The 16,498-nt window shown below is 40.6% G+C and overlaps 1 protein-coding gene across 1 annotated transcript in view; it reads right to left on the bottom strand.

Annotated features, from left to right (window-relative positions):
• LOC116978502 (fibroblast growth factor receptor 4-like) overlaps window positions 1–16,498 on the bottom strand; it is a 56,440-nt gene that overhangs the window by 10,495 nt on the left and 29,447 nt on the right. Inside the window, exons 4-14 of the mRNA XM_033029679.1 lie at window positions 14,668–14,757; window positions 11,730–11,899; window positions 8,980–9,103; window positions 7,725–7,915; window positions 7,290–7,428; window positions 6,015–6,208; window positions 4,619–4,764; window positions 4,170–4,291; window positions 3,695–3,805; window positions 927–1,117; window positions 226–348 (exon numbers count right to left, since the gene is read on the bottom strand). Of these exons, the coding sequence (XP_032885570.1) occupies window positions 226–348; window positions 927–1,117; window positions 3,695–3,805; window positions 4,170–4,291; window positions 4,619–4,764; window positions 6,015–6,208; window positions 7,290–7,428; window positions 7,725–7,915; window positions 8,980–9,103; window positions 11,730–11,899; window positions 14,668–14,757 (1,601 nt within the window). The remainder of the gene's footprint in view (window positions 1–225; window positions 349–926; window positions 1,118–3,694; window positions 3,806–4,169; window positions 4,292–4,618; window positions 4,765–6,014; window positions 6,209–7,289; window positions 7,429–7,724; window positions 7,916–8,979; window positions 9,104–11,729; window positions 11,900–14,667; window positions 14,758–16,498) is intronic.

Here is a 16,498-nt window from a genome sequence, read left to right on the forward strand (position 1 = left end):
TCCTATAGACCTCAGAAATTCAAGTGTCTTTTCAATCTCATATATTGTCTGGAGAAATCACCAAACATTTGCCTCTTCTCAGTTCTCGGTATGTTTCTCCCCAACTCCCACTCTGAAGAATAAATTAAAATAGTCAGAAGAAGGCCTAGAGGTGATATTATTTATATTTATAACTCAATAAAGTCCGGCCTCTGATTGTAGTAGCCAGTGTGTACAGCTACTTACATTTGTGGTTTTCTTGTAATAGTCAATGTTGTTCACACCTCGTGCCAGGCCAAAGTCTGCAATTTTCATGACATTGTCTTCAGTTACAAGCACATTCCTGGCTGCCAAGTCACGATGGATACACTGCGGAGAGAATTAAAAAAATGTACTTAGCACATTCACATCTGTGTCACAGCAGTAGCTTTCATCACAACTAGTAAACAAGCAGTTGAGGGTGAGGTATCACAGAGACAGACAGTAATATGGCAACCTTGGACAGTACTGTTTAAAACAGTGCAGTGCTGCTCAACTAGTGACCCAAAAGGATACTTTTAATGGTGGCTCATTTGCAAGCTGAGTGCTTAAGATGCGAGCCCAGCAACAAGCCTTCTGTGAACAGATGAAAATCCCGCAAAGGATGGCTAATTCATAAGCCTAAAAAATCTAATCCCTCGAAGTGACAGTAATGTGAGCCTCATTCCTCTTTGCTTGTGAACAAGGGATGTTGTTTTTGAACCATCTTATTACTCGTCAAACATGGGAAAGTGAGACACTGCCCTTCCCACATTGCTCTGTTCACACGACCTTTCACCCATCCCAAGAGACCAATGCACATACCCAAACTCCCCCTACATTAAATGAACAATCCACCTGGGCTTCAATCAGACATGCGACCGACAAGACCTCTGTCATGTAGAAAGCTAGATTAGTTGATGACATACCTTTTTAGATGCCAAATATTCCATGCCCCGTGCCACTTGGTAAGCACTGGATATCAGATCTTTAAATGTTAATTGTTCGTCTGGCACTTTGGTGATTTGAAAGTTGTAATCCATGCCAGGGGGCCGCCGAGCCCTGAGGTATTCCCGCAAGTTGCCTTTCGCTGCGTACTCCACAATTACATATAGCAGACCTGGGTCACCAAGAAACAACTTTCACAACGGCACACTGAGCAAATAAAAGTAGTACTTTTTATGCCATTTACACGATAAATTTGCTTATTTCGCCAGATTACAGTATACCTGTCACGGTACAGTCAAAATGCCATTATGCAAAGTTTATACCCGTACTTCATTACAGTTTGAAACATTTCAGCTTCCTGCTTTTCCAAAGCATTTGCTTCTAAGGGTATTGCTGTTGCCAGCAGCTTATCAGTGTGGCCATACTTCATATGTTATATTATAGCATTGTGTCCAATCATGAAAACTATCAAAGCTCATCTTTGTCAAAATGTCAGTGCTTTTCAGTGGACATCATAGAATGAGATTTCAAACATAAAGGAAACTCCAAAAATCTCTTAAGTACCGATTAATATGCTTTAAATGTTGGAAGAAAACATCCCATTCCATGCTAAAATAGGAATATAACACACTAGAAATAGAACATACACAATCTTCTCTCATAGACAGGTAGTAGAGTCCAGCGTATTTAATAGACAATAGGTGCAGGAGTAGGCCATTCGGCCCTTCGAGCCAGCACCGCCATTCAATGTGATCATGGCTGATCATCCCCAATCAGTACCCCGTTCCTGCCTTCTCCCCATATCCCCTGACTTCGCTAATTTTAAGAGCCCTATCTAGCTCTCTCTTTAAAGCATCCAGAGAACCCGCCTCCACTGCTCTCGGAGGCAGAGTATTCCACAGGCTCACCACTCTCTGTGAGAAAAAGTGTTTCCTCGTCTCTGTTCTAAATGGCTTACTCCTTATTCTTAAACTATGGCCCCTGGATCTGGACTCCCCCAACATCGGGAACATGTTTCCTGCCTCTAGCGTGTCCAAGCACTTAACAATCTTATATGTTTCAATGAGATTCCCTCTCATCCTTCTAAACTCCAGAGTGTACAAGCCCAGCTGCTCCATTCTCTCAGCATATGACAGTCCCGCCATTCCGGGAATTAGCTTTGTAAATTTACGCTGCACTCCCTCAATAGCAAGAATGTCCTTCCTCAAATTAGGGGACCAAAACTGCACACAATACTCCAGGTGTGGTCTCACCAGGGCTCTGTACAACTTCAGAAGGACCTCTTGGCTCCTATATTCAATTCTTCTTGTTATAAAGGCCAACATGCCATTCGTTTTTATTCACTGCCTGCTGTACCTGCATGCTTACTTTCATAGACTGATGTACAAGGACCCTCCAGATCCCGTTGTACTTCCCCTTTTCCCAACTTGGCGCCATTTAGATTGTAATCTGCCTTCCTGTTTTTGCTACCAAAGTTTGCTACCTCACATTATTCCGCATTAAACTTCATCTGCCATGCATCTGCCCACTCCCCCAACCTGTACAAGTCACCCTGCATTCTCATAGCATCCTCCTCACAGTTCACACTGCCACCCAGCTTTGTGTCTTCTGCAAATTTGCTAATGTTACTTTGAATCCCGTCATCCAAATCATTGATGTATATAGTAAATAGCTGCGGTCCCAGCACCGAGCCTTGCTGTACCCCACTAGTCACTGCCTGCCATTCTGAAAGGGACCCATTAATCCTTACTCTTTGTTTCCTGTCTGCCAACCACTTCTCTGTCCATGTCAGCACTCTACCCCCAATACCATGTGCCCTAATTTTAGAATAGAATAGAATAGAATAGTTTCTTTATTGTCATTGTAACATGAACCATGTACAACGAAATTGTAAAATGTCAGCCAGTCAGTGCACCATTCAAACATTTCTAAAAGCTAACGATACATACAAGGTAAAATATTTAAAAAGATAAACAACTAATTTACCCACTAATCTCTTATGTGGGACCTTATCAAATGCTTTCTGAAAGTCCAGGTACACTCTTCTTGTCCTTGTCCATTTTCCTAGTTACATCGTCAAAAAATTCCAGAAGATTAGTCAAGCATGATTTCCCCTTCGTAAATCCATGCTGACTCGGACCGATTCTGTGCGGCTATCTAATCTTTTATAATTGACTCCAGCATCTTCCCCACCACCGATGTCAGGCTAACTGGTCTATAATTCCCCGTTTTCTCTCTCCCACCTGTCTTAAAAAGTGGGATAACATTAGCTACCCTCCAATCCACAGGAACTGATCCTGAGTCTATAGAACATTGGAAAATTATCACCAATGCATCCACGATTTCTAGAGACACTTCCTTAAGTACCCTGGGATGCAGCCCATCAGGCCATAGTGTCACTGCATTCATCAATCCAGTGACACTATAGCACTAATGGCTACATTAACATATCAGTGCGCATGATAATATATTGGAGCAAAAGTTTCATCTGTATCCCATTGTCCATGCAATCTTACAATGTCTAATGATGGGGTATCAGTTGTTCTATTTTATATCTGTGTAATGACGCACTGATCATTCCTACACCTATATGCTACCTTGTGCATTCTAGTTATGCATGTACAAAATTATTCAATGTTATCATCCTGTGTGGTCCTCACAACATACATTGTGTACTATTAAATCATGTATCATTACATGATCCTATTCCACACAATTTCTATTCTACAGAAATTCTCCATATACTCACCATCCTGCGTGCAGGCACCAAGCAAGTTAATAATATTTTTATGCTTATCCATCATCTTCATCATCTCCATTTCTGAGATAAGATCTGCCAGGTCTTTCTCTGTAGCATCGTCTGGAAATGAGTTTTAAAAAGTTATATTTAACAGCTTTCTTTGCATTGATTTCATTAAATGACTAAGCAAATAACATTATTACCATCACCAATTTAGAACAAACAGGGAGCAGTTGCATAGAATTACTTGGATTATACAACCTGATCATATAAATGTTTACTTAATTATTTTACTAGGATAATTTAGATAATAGATTCAACCACCAGCATTCCATCCACAGAAGCTGCCTGACCTGCTTAGTTCCTGCAGCACAGTTGTTTTGCTCACAATTCCAGCATATGCAGTTTCTTGTGTCCCTGGACTACCACGTTTCTTTCTGAACCCAGTAACAAACTTGATTACAAAGTTTCATATTTTGCTCACCTTTGAGTGATTTCACAGCCACAGTAATTGGTTTGTCTGGGTTGTCCTTATTTAACCCATATGCCTCTGCTTTGACTACCTGTCCAAAACAGCCCTCTCCGAGGGGTTTCCCCATTACCAGTCTGGAAAGGAAAATGAACACCAAGTTGTAAATATATACACAATACCTGCTCATGCATATTCCCAGGCTGTTTGAATTCTTTATTTTCAATTTTTCTCTTTGATGAATATCTTTAGGAAAATATACACGAGAACAGATCCACAATACTAACCATTTACAGAAGATGTCATAGTGCTCTGAACTGCTCTTACAGTAATTGACAACATGGGAGGATAGTTTGATTCATGTTCTGTTTAAACGCATTTAGGTAAGCCATCAGTCCAGTTTACTATGAGATGAGAAGTGTGATATTCCAGAAGCAACCTCATCATATCAATGTTACACTTACTTATCACGATGGAATTCCCATTTTGGATCCATTGGTAACTCAAACTCCACAACACCTGCCAGCATGGGCGTGCCACTGGAGGATAGACGTGCCACCCTGACCAGTGAGGCATTTGACTTCATTGAAGAATTGGATTCTCGTGAAAACTAAAAAAATGCAATGAAATAAATTATTAGGCTGTGTGAAGTAAAACATTTCTTCAGATTCACAAATCTCCACACGTTTGTGAAGATTGGTCTCGCTATGATGATATCAGTACATTTTAACCAAGGGATACAAAGTACTGGACAAACAGCATCTCCAGAGAACATGGATAGGTGACATTTCAGGTTGAGACCCTTCTTTCGGCCTTAGTCTGATGTTAGCATATCTATGATCGGCCCTTTGGCTACACTGCAAGAGTGATTGGACAGTTTAGCTTTGCGATGTTAATGAGGGTGCATTTTGACCTAACTGGATGCTGTAGGTAGGTGCACTTTGGCTGTAATGTAATTGTGCTGGCCTGCTCTGGTTGTACTGAAATAACATTTTAGTTGTATAACATTGTTGGTGTAATTTGGTGAAGTTTTATTTTCTATGGCTGATGCACTATGGTTGCACTATTATATTGTTTGTGCGATTTACTGCATAGACATGCTGTTTGATTCCCTTTATTGTGATATGTTGGAGGGTAAATCCTACCATGGTACAGTCAAATTTAAAAAAGCAGTTATGTCATTCAACATTACAAGTTACTATTGGTGATTTTTCTTATGTGTTGATTACTTTTTCAGGTATCTATATCTCAGCAATAAACTGTTGAAATTAATACATCATTAGCTGTGGGTTGGAGACGGCATGATCAGCAATCTTGGACCTCAGTAAAGTCTCAACTTGCATATTCCGACTCTAAACTGGTATATAGTAAAGGGCCTGTCCCACTTGGGCGTCATTTGCGCGTTTTGAGAATCCCCAAATTCTGGGGCGCCGCGCGCTACTGCACGTCACTGCCTACGTCACCACGCGCCATGCACGGCATGCGCGCGTCATGCATGCGTTACGACGCGCGCGTCATGCATCGTGACGCGTAAATGAGGCGCAAATGACGCCCAAGTGGGGCAGGCCCTTAATTCAGGGTGGTGGGCAGGCTCTGACAAGATGTCTTCCACCACCACGATGGCAGAACAGCCTGCCTAATCATCAATTCTAAGCATTTGAGCAAGGTGTGAATGGTCTGTGGTGCCCATGTAACCCGATACTAACAGGAATTGACAGATCCAGAGCTGAACAAGAACAAAAGCAGGAGCAACATGTTGTAAAACACACCCATTCAACGTTCAATTGAATTGCTGTTGCATTTTAGTAATTTATTTTGTAAGCATTATTCTGCCCTATTGAATGATGATCAGGGTTTTACCTGTCTTTTAAAAGGGAACTTGGAGAGTTTCTGCACAGGAAGTGGGTCAAATGCCCTTTTGTTGGAATTTGCCTGCATCCTGCACAGTATGACGATGACCACTGACAGGATGATGGCCAAAGATGTAGCAGCATAAATCAAGATGTCCGTATATTTAGTCCCAGAGGTGTCAATTATTTTCGGGGCCTCTTCCTCTGTGAAATAATGGAAAGAACAATTTCCATGAATAGTCATCACCAAGCTACAGATATTATTGAAGTCACTGAGAAAAGTATGTGAAATGACATGCAAAAACTCAGCGTCTTCGGCACCTAACTCCGAGTCCGTTCCTAAACGGCAACAAAGATGTTGTACAGACCGATAATTGGCTCTTCTCCTTTATAAAATCTCCAGCCAAGGGTCTATTTTCCCCCTTAGTGCCAGTAAGATTGGTAGAGGCAGAATGCTGTGGTGACTGGCAGTATCGCATGTTCCCTCATCTCACAACAGACATGGCCACCCCAGCAGATGAGTTTAGTTTAGTGATATACCATGGAAACAGGTCCATATACTGAGTCCGAGCCAACCAACGATCACACGTACACCAGTTCTTTCCTACACACTGGGTAAAATTTACAGAAGCGAATCAACCTGCACATCTCTGGCATGTGGGAGTAAGCAAGAGAACCCACAGAAAACTCATGCAGTCTCAGGGAGAACGTGCAAACTCTACACAGACAGCACCCAAGGTCACGATCGAATCCGGGTCTCTGGTGCTGGGAGGCAGCACCTCTACCGCTGCGCCATTGTGCCGCCCGCATTGGTGAGGATTTCATTCACATTCAAAAGTCGCAGCAGAATATAATTAAAATTGGGGAAGTTGTACAGGGCCAAACCTGACAAATGGATATGGCGACAGTCAATGACGCGGCCACATTGAGTATCTACGTGGTTTTATACTGCTGACGCTGGTTGCTGCTCCTCCCAATCTTACAATAAAAACTCGCATCTCACCATTCCCAGTCCTGTCCCTTTCACCCAGTGCCAGGATTGTTTTGGCACTCTTTGTTAGAACTAAAATAGGCCATTCTGTTGTGTTCTTGGTATTCTTGGCTTGCTGTTCCAACATCTAGCCCCATCCTTGTCCACTTTTGGAGCTGTATTTCAATGTTTAAGTGAGGTCCAGAAAGGAATGTGGCCCAGGTCACGGGATCCAAGTCAGCCTCTCTCTTGTTTGCATGCTGGTATGGATACAATAAAATGTTTAGCCCCTGTCTCAGTCATTATACAACGCACCTGGTAAAACTGTCAGCCAGGCTGAGTGGTACGAGATCCCAATAGAATTGCCTGCCAAACAGGTGTACTTCCCTGAATCTTCAAATGTGATATTATGCAAGTAAAGAACTTCAATTTCAGTGCTGTTAATATCAGCAGTCTGTGAAGAGAGAGAGAAAAATATAAACTGATTAAGGAATAATGTTCTGCAGAGGACATGTGTATAAACTGTGCTCTGCAGGTGCATAGTATTAGATTACACAGAGATGAAATAGGAAATAACAGGGTTATTCAAAGCTCTAGGAGCATAGCTTTGTGCCAAAATAATAACAATGGGACCCTACTGTAAAGGTTATTTGAGAAGCAGCGTGTCCACTTAGTGTACTCTAAGCGCTCTATTGACTTTAGGGTTTTATAGAACTTAATGCAACTTTATTTTTTGAACCACATACGTACCTTTAAAACCTGGACATATGGGGCCTCATCGGGTCCATATCTGCTGCCATTCACCTCCACATGCTTCAGCCATTGGATGTGAGGCTGGGCATCACTGAAAACCCTGCAGTGAAACTCCACATTGCTGCCCACAACTGCAGATTTGTTGGCTGGCAGGCCGACCTGCAGGATAGGCCGATGAGGAGACCTCTCTGTGTGTCAGGAAAGGTAAAAAAAACATGAACATTCAAAATAGTGAGTGCACCATGCAATTTTGAAAATGAATGAATAAATAATTACTTTGGGGGGGATACTAATACTTGAGCTCCTATTTATTTTAACCTCGGCATTTCTTATGTTGATAATTCGCAGTCACCCATAACATATAATAGGGAGAAAGTGGCAGAACTCACTACTTCTTGCTTTCAGTATATCCAATTTGCTAATTGCAACAATACACATTTACTCCTTCCATTCTTTAAGTAATTTCCAGCAGAAATTGTTTAACATTGTTCCCCAATTCCCAATGGTGGATAGATATGGCTTACAGATAAGCAAGCAATGTGACATAGAAAATCAGAACTCTCTTAATAGTTTTCAATATATCAGTTAACAATGCTGGGGACTTTGATGTTTCTTTGAAGTTCCACTTCAACCCTACGCTGACTAATTGCACCATAACGACATCTCAGGTCAACCAGAAACATCAAGTCGACTCACATCCAAAGTCAACCACTACTAAGTCCAAAACAAACACCTGGTTTTCAAGGAGATTTTTGAATCATTTGTAGACTTTTATTTCTTTTTGATTGTTATCAATTATTTGGAATTTAGACATAATTGAACCTGTATTCCAAAAGCACTAATCTTACATTATCAAAATGACATAAATTGGCTCCCATTTCCCTATAATTATCTTATTTTTATTCAAAGGTTTTTTTTTAATGTAATTATCCCATTTTTGTGGCACAGTGCATAGCTTGAAAGTACTGAGTGAAACAAACTGCCCTTAACGGGCTCAACAATGTATATTGCTTTGGATCTACAGACTACAATTTCAGTGTTCACAATAATGATGAACTGGGTGTGCGAAAGCAACCAACTCGTACTCCTATTGATTCCAAGATCAGTGTAGCCAAAATATATGCACAGCTAATATATCTGTATGCTCCATTAAACTGGAGCATACAGATTTATGTTGCCAATGAAAGTGGATTTTATGCTCATTCTGTTCAAATGACATGCACATTTTAATAGAGAATGAAGTATATATTACCCAGAACTTCCAATTGGTAACTGTGGTTAATGCTGCCATACTTGTTCTCGACCACACAGGTATAGTTCCCACGGTCAGAAGGTACAACACTCTCCATCACGAGGCTCCAGCGATGATGACGTAACTGAAGGATAAGTGAGATTAAAACGCATCAGAAGAGAGGCAAACAAGCCTATTGAAGGCACTAACCAGTGAACTAAATACAAACAGTCAAAGCAGGATTTTCAGATTGCGTCTTTTATAATATTTTCATTTTACTATCTAAGCCATGGGAACATCTTGCGATCCGAGTTAGGATATGAACACAAATTTCTCTGGTGCTGTCTGTATGAAGTTTGCATGTTTTACCCGAGTACTCCAATTTAATCCTACATCCAAAAAAGATTGCAGGTTTGTACATTAGAAGAGCCTTTAGTGTGATGGATGGTAGAATCTGGGGGCACGTTGATGAGATCAAGTTAGAGCAAACATTATTGAGGTAATGAGATAGCTTTAAGAGATGGCATAGACTCAATTGGATGAATGGCCTCCTAGTACGTTGTAAGGAAATGTGGAAGAAGGGTTATTCTGCAAATGTTAACTAACCAGTGGCTATTGGACAGTGCTGATAACTCTTAATAATGGGATCCTTGATATATTTCATTTGTCAATGTTTTGGGGGGAAGTGTTTACCACATTAGGTGATACATAGAAAACAAGGTTTGCCAAACAATATTTGATGTTCTTTTAATCACTGAAGGTATCATGGTCATTACCAATTCGGATAGCGGACAAAAGAAAGCCGTTGTAACCTCCCTGGCTTCACACAGCATAGACTGACAACAGGATAGTTTAGATTCACCTCAGCTGCCTCCTACATCAATATAGTTCCTACCATTAGGGTTACAATAACTTTTCTAATTTGTTCTTGTTCATCCATCAAAAGATTTAAAAAAAATACATAGATTGTCCTATATCTAAGAAAGTAGTGTCTGAAATGTTCACAAATAGTGAATTGGATAAACCAGATCAGTAATTTGTTTTGCTGATCTTGACAGAAAGAACAAGTTGTTGTTCTTCAAAATGTACTTGTTAGTTTACTGAACTAGCTAACAGAGGTCTAGACTGTTGAAGCAAAGATGAGAGTTCAAATCTCTTGGCAACTGGAGAATTTATATTTAAGTAAATCTGCAATTAAACTAAAAAGTATCAATATCAAACTCAGTATCAATGGCCATGAAATTCTGGATTGCTGCTAAAAATATCTGGCTCACTATTATTTATTAGTGAAATAAATCTACCTTCCTTGATCACTCTGGTCTACCTGTGACTCCATATAGCCACTAATGTAGTTCACTCTAACTGTCTCATTTCTAGACCAGTTAGACATAAATCCAGTAGAATCAGCAACATCCACAACCGATGAGAATATAAATACAAAACCTTATTAGGTATTTCACTCTGCCTGAACAGGCAATTCTTCAATACTTTGCTCAGGTGTCAATACAGTGCACTCAGGCCTTGGTGATACTCACCAGCAAGCATATTTTCAATTGAGCAGGAGGACATTAAATACGTTTCATATTTATAAATTAAACCTATAGATATGCATATCGAGGCAGATTACAATGACCCTGGAATTCACTGAAAGAAGCACTGCCTCTTTTATCAGACATATCAATCAATCTCACCAGTAACACAATTCAAGGAATAATTCTTCAATTCCCGTGAAAAAAATCTGAAAAGTTAAGGAAATTGCTGAGCTCTCACTCTTTGTTGTTTATGGCTTCTCTCAGCTAACAGCCTCCTATATGTTAAGAAAGCATCATGTTTCACTCATACACCCCTGCCTTTTTGATAATTTATATTCATGTAAGCCAGTTTCTTGAACAGATCATTCATATGGCTGCTGACAATATCCCAGGCTTGTCTCTCTGTTGTAAAACCTTTTACACCAAAGATTAGTGAGCTACATGCTTCATTTGTCATGCCACTTTCTGTGTTGTAGTAACACAGGAACAATCAGCTGGCTTGAAATACAATATTAATTACCGTGATTGTGTTCCATTTCCCACAAAGCAGACAATGTAAGAAGCAGTAGAGTTGCATAGCTCTATTGGCCTTCACAACCACTTCCTTCAAGAACTATTGGAGAAGGGTTATGCCCCTAATCCTAGACACTTGGAGTTTGATACTATATAGGGCGGCACAGTGGTGCAGCAGTAGAGTGCCTGCCTTACAGTGCCAGAGACACGGGTTCAATCCTGACTACAGGTGCTGTCTGAATGGAGTTTGTATGTTCTCCCTGTGACCACATGGGTTTCCTCTGTGTGCTCCGGTTTTATCCCATACTTCAAAGACGTACAGGTTTGTAGGTTAATTGGCTTCTGTAAATTGTCCCTAGTGTGTAAGATAGAAATAGAGTGTGGATGATTGATGGTTGGCGTTGACTTTGTAGGCCGAAGGACCTGTTTCCAAGCTGTATCACTAAACTAAGTATATTCAATCCCATGTGGATGTGCGATTTCACTTGTTGCAAAAGGGTCAGTGATCCAAGTGAAGAAAGTAAGTATTTCTGATCTCTTGGCATGTTGTGTGTATGTCAAGATTCCCAGTACACTGCTGCCAACTGCTGTCTAGGTTCCTGGTAAAGTAGAGAAAATATAGATCAACCTTTTTTATTTAAAATTCACTCTTCATGTTGCGATTCCTCTGAATACGTAGGAACTTAATTCTCAGCAATCCCACATATGGGGTGAAAGGGAGTCTACCTTAATTCCTCCGATCCGCTGCTCTCCCCGGAATTCTCTGCCATTCTTCAGCCAGCGTATGATGGGAAGAGGATTTCCAGCCGCTGGGCAGCGAAATTTCACGGTATTAGCTGCTGGAACCACATGCAGCCGTTTCTCCATTCGCTCAAAGTGTGTCCAGTAGGGAGTCCCTGTGGGCAGAAGCAAAGCACTTTAGTTAACAATCTGTAATTAACTGCTTTACCCTGCCCATGAGCAGCATCCCATAGCTTTTGGTGTAATTATGTGTAACACCACAACAGTTTAGTATGACCCTTTACTTGAGATGAACCGTGGTGTAAATTGTGGCGAAACCAAGAAAGTTGACTGATGAGAGGTTTAATTAAGAGAAACAAAGTCTAGATAGTTGGCTAAAGGTGAAAACTCAAAACACATGGAAGAGACAGGAAATGTGAAATAGAAACAAAATATTGCTGTAAACATACCAGATTAGAGAGTATCCATAAAAAAGGGGTGAATGTTGCAGGCAGAGGATTCTTCAACAAAATCTCAACTCTGAATTGGCATTGGGTGCTGTGATTGAATCCATGAATTGGGCATACTTGGAACAAAGTGCTGGAGTTGCACAATAGACCAGGCAGTATCAGTGAAGGGATATGAACAGGTCAGGACCCTCTTTCAGACCGATTTGTTTGAAGAAAAGTTGCAACTCAAATCCTCGTCTGTCCATCATTCTCTACAGATGCTGCCTGACCTGCAGAATTCTTCCAGCACTTTGTTTTTGCTCAAGATTCCAGCATCTGCAGTCTCTTGTGAGTCCATACTTGGAACAAGGTTCTATACTGCAGGTACATATCACAAAATTATCCCATACTAAACATAGAAACATAGAAAATAGGTGCAGGAGGAGGCCATTCGGCCCTTCGAGCCAGCACCACCATTCATTGGGATCATGGCTGATCGTCCCCAATCAATAACCCGTGCCTGCATACTCTTTGATAAACATTACTATCACAGTTTATCTGAAATTAAGCAATTGTATGATCAGAGGAAGTGATTGAATAACAACATTTAAAAGTCATTCGGACAGGTAGGGAAGATTCAAACAAGGGGACATGACTTGAGAATAAAGGGACTGAAGTTTAGGGGTAACATGAGGGGGAACTTCTTTACTCAGAGAGTGGTAGCTGTGTGGAATGAGCTTCCAGTGAAGGTGTTGGAGGCAGGTTCGTTTTTATCATTTAAAAATAAATTGGATAGTTATATGGATGGGAAAGGAATGGAGGGTTATGGTCTGAGCGCAGGTATATGGGACTAGGGGAGATTATGTGTTCGGCACAGACTAGAAGGGTCGAGATGGCCTGTTTCCGTGCTGTAATTGTTATATGGTTATATGGTTACATGGATTGGAAAGGTTGAGAAGGATATGGGTCAAACACAGGCAAATGGGACATGTGTATGTGGGCAACCTGCTTGGCATGGAAGAGTTAGGTCAAAGGGCTTGTTTCCAAACTGTATGACAATTCAAATTCTAGCTTGGGATCCACAATAGTTTCCACGTTGACTTTACATTGAAACTATCTGAGGACAGTTGGCAGTGAGCATTAAAAAAACCTTAGATCAGGAGGTTTAAGAAGGAACTCCAGATGCTGGAAAATCGACGGTAGACAAAAATGCTGGAGAAACCCAGTGGGTGAGGCAGCATCTATGGAGCGAAGGAAATAGGCAACGTTTCGGCCCGAAATGTTGCCTATTTCCTTCGCTCTGTAGATGCTGCCTCACCCGCTGAGTTTCTCCAGCATTTTTGTCTACCTTAGATCAGGAGGGATGGTCCCTAAACATTTGAATTAACTCTGGAATCATAAAAAAATTAAATACTGGCCAACCAGAGTCAATAGTTCTACCCTGAGTTTATGAACCCAGTGTAAAAAAAACTCAACAGTAACATATCAAACATCAATCATTTTGTAATTCTCCTCCAAGAAGTTACACATTCCTCTGCATTCTTGCCTAATCAGCTCTGTGGTAATTGAGCTAATTTGCTGGTCTGGGAGCTCCAGTGGCAATTAGGCCACGCATTTAGCAGTAGACCGAATCTACAGAGCTTAAATAATTAGAGCAAAGGCAAAGTGGTGCCCAAAAATATACATAGCAGTTCAAATGAACAGCAATAGACTTGCTTCTGCAAACAAGACACACATTTCCAATATTTCTTAGAGTGCAGCACTGCAAAAACATGTCTTCCATTCATACATACTAATGTGGCAAACATGGCTAAGTTGAACATTGGTTAAAACCACATTGTTTTTTTGATCTGAGATGCTGATAATGCTGTACTCTATCCCACACCTAACTATTTACCAATGTATGCACCAAATTGAAACATTCGGGTTCAGAGCACTTCGACTCCTCCATCACACAACAAAGTGCAGCATTGCCTCGGTGCATTTCGGCTGCAAGGCATTATTTTGGTTGTTATCGACTCAGTCATTTAACGCCCAAACTGCCACCTGCCAATGATTGGCACAGTGGTGAAAGACATCATCAAGCATTATTACCCATTATTACTGATCTATTTCCTGAAGCTCCACTTGGGTTCTGCCAGAACTACTTAGCACCAAACTCCGTCACAGCCATGATAGATTTACAGATCCAGCAAAGGAGAGAGCAAAAATAATCACTAACGGAAATGTCATCAAGTATGTAATGATTCATACTTTGGGATATATAGCATTCACATTTTGTGCAAACACTACCCACATTGTTTTATCCTCAATGCCATGCTTTATGTTCAGGACACATTGCATGTAGCACACCCATGTACATTGTAACGGTCATCATGTCCATACCAGCTTCCTTAAACACCTGGACCATATAATACCTAACAAAATATATACAACTTTTCCAGATATATGAATGCGTGAGAGAGAAAGAGAAAGGGTTAGCCAAAAGTGTAGACCTTTCTTAGGAAATGAACGGCCATCACTCGCTTCTAGAGCCGAGTCATCAGATCCACCATCTTCATCGTCATCTCCAGAAGACAAAGAATCTGTAACAATCAAAGCATAGGGCACTGAACCTGAAAAACTGGAATCTCATATATATTTTAGTACATTATAACATATGATTCATTGCAATGGAGATTATGCAAAATGAAGCCTTCTCATTTTGTCTGGAAATAAACTGGGCAAAAACCAAAATGAAGTCTTTCAAAGATCAGCCACAAATAACTTTCAGCAATGCTGTGGTGATTTAAAAAAATCAATTATCTTTTAAATTAAATGTGAATTTCAAGGGCACACGTGCAAGTTACAGTTCAACACAAATATTGATGACATTCTGCTGCACAGGCCTGGAGAAGTAGCCATCAACAGAGATTTCCATGCAGGAAAAATAAGGCAATGGCCCCTACATTGATTGCTCCCTGTCCACTTCAGTGAATGCATCACCAAAGCTGAGGTCCGATAGTCAGCCTGCCTGGCAGCAACTGCAATGATCAGAGTCAGGAGACTGAGTTTCCTTGGTCACACTGTTTGAACAAATGAGTGACCTGATCATTGTAGAGCATTGAGCACTATATTATCAACAGCATGCCACAGGATTGCATCGAACCTCACAGGCAGACTGCCATTACTATGGATGTACACGGTTGAGGACAACTTCAAATCTCACATGGCCTGCTAGCCTTTAGCCCACAGCAAACAACTGAAACTTGTTCCTGTCTATTGTTCCTGTCTAGAATTTACAGAAAACAATGCCAAAAGATGGAGCTGTTTCTTTATGTTATATGATAATATACAGTAGGTCTTCGAAGGAGTTTGTTACTGGAGAGGATTACATTGCACACTTCTGGTAACAAAAATCTATGAAGTAAAGATGCTGCATGAATATTGTTAGAAAATCCTTAAGTGTCCATTCCTTATGTACAGAGGTAGGAAACAAGAATCTAGCAGCTGTTTGATGAACTGCATATCTCATTTTACAATCCCATCCTCTCATTGATACACAGATGCACTTTATAGAAGAGGTTATATGAGATATGCTAGGTATCTCCAAATCCATCATTAGATTTTTACAAAATTCTGGCAAAAGTCAAGGGAGTATTGTGCAAACTTGATTTGAACAGTCTGAATTTGTGCATCATACCAATTTTTCTATATTGCATCATTGTTGTTTAGATGGGAGAACCTCATCAGTTTCTGGCGGCTTCCACTCAGTTGGATTGATTATACAATCAAACCATTCTAATATAGTGCTATACAGTTTTTATTTTTAGTGTTTAGTTTAGTGTTAGCAATCACACTGGGGACAATTTTACAATTTTACCAAAGTCGATTAACCTATAAACCTGTACATCTTTGGAATGTGGGAGGAAACCGGAGCACCCGAAGAAAACCCACATGGTTACGGGGAGAACGTACAAATCCCATACAGAAACCAATGATAAAGTAGTAATGATAAATTGTAGGTACACAAAAATGCTGGAGAAACTCAGCGGGTGCAGCAGCATCTATGGAGCGAAGGAGATAGGTAAAGTTTCGGGCCAAAACCCTTCTTCAGACTGATAAATGATATTCAGAATGATAAATTGTAGTCAGGACCAAACCCGGGTCTCTAGTCCTGTAAGGCAGCAATTCTACCGCTGTGCCACTGTGCCGCCCTTAATGGCTGAAATTTGCCAGAGTACTGGATGGAAAGGATAACAACAATCATATCTCAGATAAAAATCGATGACATTAATTTTAATTATATGTTCTGTAATCTCTTTAATGTTACTGTCCACTCAAAGA

The sequence above is a fragment of the Amblyraja radiata genome, chromosome 11 (assembly GCF_010909765.2).
Source record: "Amblyraja radiata isolate CabotCenter1 chromosome 11, sAmbRad1.1.pri, whole genome shotgun sequence".
In the NCBI taxonomy this organism is placed as follows: Eukaryota; Metazoa; Chordata; class Chondrichthyes; order Rajiformes; family Rajidae; genus Amblyraja; species Amblyraja radiata.